We start from the raw sequence: 6756 nt of genomic DNA on the forward strand, positions 1-6756 counted from the left end.
TCTTTGTCGAGTCTGAACGTCATTACCTGTTTCCTACGTGTATGTCCCTGATTCCGTGTGAAAGAATAAAGTATGTATCACCGTGAATTCCCCTCAGTCTACTCGTTCCTCGCTCCTCACAGTAGGGAGCGTGACAATTAAAAGTAATGATTTCTATATTTTTTGCCCAGCACAGGCATTAAATAAATTTATAACTCTGGAATCAAATCATTAGTTACCACAGCAGACTGCACAATATGTTCAGAGTTTATGCTGTGACTGTGTGACATTTTTTTATATCCATAAGTGTACTCAGTGCACCTGTTTCCCTTATTAATACAGTCTTACACATAAAACTGAATCATACACTAAATACACTACTGTTCAAAAGTTTGTGGTTGGTAATATTTTTATTGTTTTGGAAGGACGTCTCTTTTGTTCACCAAGGCTGAATTTATTTACATAAAAAACAACTATATTGTGAAATATTACAATTCAAAATAACTATTTTATTCTATTATTTTCTATTTGAATACTTTGATCAATTTCATCTTTACTGATTAAAATTTTAACTTATAATTTTTTTTTTTAAATCGTATTGACCCAAAACGTTTGAACGGTAGAATGTGCAGAAAATTATGTTCAATTTTAGCTTCCTTTGATCAGTCAGGTGTGGTAGTCCATTGTCAAGAAGGTACTGTTTGACCACCTGCTGTTTTAGATCCTCCTGTTTTTGCTGTGCAGCGTCCTGTAGAACGACTCTCATTAGCGGAGCTGTCCACCAATCCGTGGTGCTGAAACTTGAATGCAGGAGATCGTCTCTCTTTTTAAACTTTGCTGGAACTTTCCCTCAAATGAGGCGTGCTCTCCCTTACTATCCCTCTCAGATGTTCTCTCTCTACTTCTCACATTTTGCTCAGTGACCTAAATGGCACTTGAAAAGATAATAGAATTTCCTTTTTCCCAGTCCCATCTCCTTTATCCACCTCCTTTATACCTTGACCCCAATGATTCTCCAGGAGAATTACAACCCAGGAGAGGTCGATATTCTGTACAGTTAGGGGCGACAAGTCACCAGAGTTTGAATTAAACTTTACACCATGAAAGATCTTAACCGTGCCAGACCAAGGTTGCAGCAAAGTCAGCCAAATGCCACAAAACAGCAGATTCCTACATCAGAAGAACAGCCATGTTTTAATTCACTCCTGCAATTCCTCGCCGTATGATTATGCACTGCAGGAATGTGACAAAGGGACTTCCAGTGCATGCATTTAAAAAGGTCCCTTTGAGCAAGACATGTCCTTGCTATAGATAACACAAGCAGCAGAGCTGCATCATTCAACTCCACTTACCCGGAGGAATATGATAAGCCTGCAATATTATAGCACAGAGGTAATAAATTGTTCCGTTATATTTTTATAGCACAAGAGCAATATAAGTAACTTTTTGAAATAACAGCCTCGCTGGGACACAAATAAGACAAGTGTATGTTGCCCTCTTTATGTACTCGGATTCGGAGAGGAGAGTGCAGCTAAACTGTTCGAGAAGACAGGAAGATGATGATGACAAAACGCGAGCTCGCTCTTGTGTTGTTATATTAACATTAGTTATGGATGTCTGTGTGCTGCGGTTATGTTTACTCACTGTCCCTTCTGTGCGGTCTGCACTGACATATGTCACTTTGTACTGCTCCACGTCTGAGTCCAGCACCTCCCAGTTCACTTGCATACTGAAGGGTGTCTCCTCGTCCACCCACAGGTTACTCACTCCCAGATGAACAACTAGATGATACAGATCAACTTAGACACAATACATTCTGGGGTATTGATCTACCCATCTATCCATCCATCCAATGTTCAAATAACAGTAGGATAAAGTCATATTTGTCTTACATGCTGTAGTGGAGGGAAAAGTGGTGGGAACTTCTGTGGTCCAGCCCACTGAAATCAAAAACAAAACAAAAAATCAAAGCAAATCAAAACGGAAGACAAAGCAAAACAAACCCAAAGCAAAGCAGAAAAACAACCAAGCAAAGCAAAGCAAAAAAAAAAAAAAGCAAAACAAAGCAAATCAAAAAGCAAAGCAAAAAAAAAAAAAGCAAAACAAAGCAAATCAAAAAGCAAAGCAAAAAGCAATAAAGAACAACAAAAAACAAATTGATAACAAATGACAAAAAAGAAAAGCAAAGCAACGAAAGAAGACAACGCAAAACAAAACCATAGCAAAGCACAAAAACAGCAAAGCAAAAAATGAAACAAAGCAAAACAAAAAAGCAAAGCAAAGCAAAACAAAGCCAAAGCAATGCACAAAAAACAAAGCAAAGCAAAATAAAAAGAACAACAAAAAACAAATCAATAACAAATGACAAAAACAAACAAGAAAAGCAATTAAAAAACAAAGCAAAGCAAAGTAAAACAAAAAATCAATTAGTCAGTTTGAAATAATGTGAATTATCTGGTTGGTGTTAAACATTTAAACAACATTATTTCATGTCTTACATGTATTCTCAAGCACAACCACAGGGCTGCTCTCCGTTTCGTCTTTATAGATGGCTGAGAGTGACACCTTATACTCTGTAAAAGGACTCAGGTCTTGAATCACATATGAGTCCTCAGCTCCATTCAGCATCCTCTACACAACACACAAACACAAAAGCACCCAGTTACAGTATAAACCAGAACTATAACAACATTTCAACAGTGCTGAGAGTAGGTAGGGCTGGTTTGGCCTGGTTAAACCTCCTGTTTGGTAATCATCAACAAGTGGTTTGAGAGTTAATTAAAATCAAATATTTTGGAATGCATGGGACAACACCACCTTTTTTTAAATAGCCTGTAGATTATGTTACAGACCAGACAAACCACACTTGACAGCAAAGAAGATACTTTACAGTCAATTGTAAAGATTTATCACCAAGTGTCAGAGGGTGATGATGAAGAAAATGGACAGTCCAATTATGAAGCAAGGCCACATCGATTTCAGCCAAGTTCCAAGAGTGATGGCTCTGATGAAGAGGCCCACCACAGTCATCATCGAGAGGATGCTGAGATGTAGACTAACAAATTATTTTCTTATGATTCTGTATGTCGTAAACTACAGTCTGCTTATGGTTGTACCATTAGATCAGGGATCCTCAAATCTGGCTCGCGAGATCCACTTTCCTGCAGAGTTTAGTTCTAACCCTAATCAAACACAACTGTGCATGCTAATCAATGTCTTCAGGATCACTAGAAAATCACAGGTAGGTGAGTTTGATCAGAGTTGGAGCTAAACTCCAGATTTGAGAATCCCTGCATTAGATCAATGACAGATGGCATTTATAAATGGAGAAGATTGGATTTTTACTCAGATTTGTGTGCGTCATTGTGCAGAACATAAGTCAACAGTATTTTCTGTCCATTTTCCAGAAAAAGTCATAGAAGCTTGCAACAGTATACAGACAAAACATTGTGTTTTGTCTGGTATAAATGTTGGTGGCTGTTCAGCGAAGCACCTACGCCATGCCAGCAACAAGAACATGCATTAAAAAGCAAGCCTGCTATTAGGAAAGCTTTGGATCTCAGTCAGCTCTGGGCCGTCCCAGCAAACCCGTGTTTCTGGGCTGACTCCTCTGCTCTGGGACCTGAAGCTTCAGCCACATTCCAGTCTGCCTCACAGCATTTTATTATTTTCTGCTCTGGTGGCTCTTGGTAAACATATCGACCTGCGGTGCTATCTATAAAAAACAGCTGCACTGACTCCTGGCCAGTAATAAAAATTTTCTCCGTCACACACTCACACACGCTTGTGTCTGTAGTCACGCGTGGCAGGGATAGCGGTGACAGGACGTGTTCAGTATGCTGCTGGTTGTTTTGGTGTTTGTGAGTGCCGGTGACTGGTCATTTCTAATAGTGAATTACAGTTGGCCCCAGGCTCCGGGTTAGGAGAAAGTATTGATTGACTCATAAATCATTTTCAAGGACCTCATAAAATTCATATTTCACTTTCTCTTTTTCAATATATATATAGTTTTTTGGAACTAACATCTAGCAATGGATGTTTAAAACAGCAAGTAAGTCACAATGGAGAAACATTGTAGAAAAGTCAAAGAGAAAGCAGAGAACTCAAGGGTTCAGGGTTTGGCTGGTTAGCATGTGCCCCTGCTGGAAGATGGCATGACTCCACCATCCTACTGCCAAAAAAACATCTGTCTCCACTAACAGACAAAATGCTTTTGCAAGCCACATCAAAAATATTTCATTATATTATAGTAATATTTTGCCAATGACCAACTGATTCATATATGTATTTAATTTTTAAGAGTTCTTATAAGCATGAAACAGACTTATTATCAGGGGTGCACATAAGGGGTACGCATGTGCGCATGCACAACCAAAATAAAAAATGCACTGTGTAAATAAGTTCAAATGCTCATTTGCATACTGACATGGTTGACAGCTATTAATGCACAATTACCATTTTAGATCGACAAACTGTAATACTTTATAAGATATCAATCAGCAGCGCTAAACCACTGCATACTTCCCGGCAAAATAAAAGCTTGCTGATTTTAAGTTTGAAAATTATGAAAATTCATATTTAAAAAAAGTAAATATTAGCTTTTTTTAGGTTTACTATATAATAATTGTATTTTTATTTAACAATCCCTTTTTATTTTAAAATATAATAGTATTATCACACTTTATTTTTTTTGTTTATTATTTTATTTGACAAAAAACTAAATAAATTAAGTGCAATATTATTATTATCACTATTATTTTTTTAATATAGTTATATTTGGTCACACTATGTGCAGTGTGAGGACCAAACTAAATTTCCAGGTGCTCTTATGAGAACCAGGCTGAAAAACTTATGTGCACCCCTGCTTATTATTAATGTTTATATTATTATATTATATTATATTATATTATATTATATTATATCTCAATTATTTTTTAATATTTGTTTAAGAAGTCTTTTATGCTCACAAAGTCTGCATTTGATCAAAAATACAGAAAATACAATAACATTGTGAAAGATTATTCAAATTTAAAATAAATGTTTTATATTTTAATATATTTTAAAATGTAATTTATGCCTGTGAAGGAAAAAAAAAATTAATTTGCTGATTTGGCAATCAAGCAACATTTCCTCTTTTTATTAATGCTGAAAGCAGATACATTCAGGATTATTTGATGATTAGAATTCATTCATTTATTTGAAGTATATATTTTCATAATAATTCACTGTCACTTTTGATCAATTAAATACATGGTTGCTGAATAAGTATTCATTTATTTTAAACAAAATTAAATCAAACATCGTACTGACCCCAAACTATTATATTATATTATTACAAAAAAATTATTAAAAAGCAAAACCAAGTACCTTCTAGCTGCACCTTCTAGCTCTAACATCATTTTATTGTAATTGACTGAATTGACTGACTTGTCCTCCTTCAGTGGGTGACCAGGCCATCTTATAGAGCACCACATCTCTGGCAGGATTGGCAGGATGGACCCGGAAACTTTCTGAGGTCACCTCTGATGTCATCAGGCTGAACGGGGCTGGCACAAGCTCTGAATGAGATCAAATCAAACACGGTCAAGCAATCTACGTTCCTTTGCTAAAGTGCAATTAGTTTTTTCACAAAAATGGACAATTATGTTCAAAGTGGTTTACATACAAACTAAAACAGTAGTTAACTGCAAATAATAATAATAATTTCAGTATTTTGTCTTGTGTTCCAGTAAAATATGTAAACATCCTTGCAACAAGATAGATACACTTGAAAATTTGTGTTCTTCTTTTGTGTTCCACAGATGAAAGTCATAAGGCTTTGACATGACATGAAGTCGATTAAATGATGACATAATTTTCATTTTTGGGTGAACTAATCTTTTAATTTTCATTCGGTGAATGAATTCCTGAACATTCTCATTTCCACAGAGCGACCAGCATTTACCATAACAATCACTTTTAAATTCAAACGTATTCCCTAGAAATTTCTCCATGTAACCTGATTACTACAACGACAATGTCAGGACACCCACGGAACAATGAAACTCAGGAAATGAAGGCCCAGATCTATTATAGATTCCAGCAGCCAATCAATATTTACTGAAGGTAACAGCCTGCCTAAAAAGTGATGCTTTGTCCAGAACAGAGAAAGCATCCATTCCCGCTTTCCAGCTGGAGAAAATTGCAGACTCTGTGTGCGGCGAATATTGTAAATTCTGTTGGAGGAGGAAAATACGACAAAATATGCACATACATGTACATGTTAAATCAGCAATGCTGCAAGTAGATGAGATTTGTTTTTGCCGTTCTCATGATAATGAATACCAATGGGCCCTGTCTCTTTTGGACTTGGAAAAATAATTTGCATAAATACACACCTACCGCCCAGCATATGCTGGCATCCTTAACCCTCTGGGGTCCGAGGGTGTTTTGGGGCCTGGAAAAGTTTTGACATGCCCTGACATTTGTGCTTTTTTCAGTTGCTTACAAACATTTGAATGTCTAAAGTTTAATAACACTGTAATCAGCACAAACTGGGCTACAATAATATGTGAGCAGCATGTATGTACGTGATTGTGTTTTTGAGAAAACAACGTTTATGCGTGCTTAGTGAAAAACTACAATTTTAAAGTCACTGAAATAAGGCCATAAAACACATACTGAACATTTAATCACAAGACTTTTGAGAACTGATCTTGAAGTCTAGAGTTTTTGCTTCAAAATTATGTGAAAATCATCTTACTCACTCATTCACAGAAAACAATATATTGATTTAAA

General features: G+C 36.2%; 1 protein-coding gene across 1 annotated transcript in view; it reads right to left on the reverse strand.

Annotated features, from left to right (window-relative positions):
- Window positions 1–6756, reverse strand: part of LOC107685600 (collagen alpha-1(XIV) chain-like) — a 131833-nt gene that overhangs the window by 71584 nt on the left and 53493 nt on the right. The window contains exons 16-18 of the mRNA XM_016482245.1: window positions 2478–2610; window positions 1872–1919; window positions 1624–1760 (exon numbers count right to left, since the gene is read on the reverse strand). Of these exons, the coding sequence (XP_016337731.1) occupies window positions 1624–1760; window positions 1872–1919; window positions 2478–2610 (318 nt within the window). The remainder of the gene's footprint in view (window positions 1–1623; window positions 1761–1871; window positions 1920–2477; window positions 2611–6756) is intronic.

This window comes from Sinocyclocheilus anshuiensis, unplaced genomic scaffold, assembly GCF_001515605.1.
Source record: "Sinocyclocheilus anshuiensis isolate Anshui unplaced genomic scaffold, SAMN03320099.WGS_v1.1 scaffold185, whole genome shotgun sequence".
NCBI lineage: Eukaryota > Metazoa > Chordata > Actinopteri > Cypriniformes > Cyprinidae > Sinocyclocheilus > Sinocyclocheilus anshuiensis.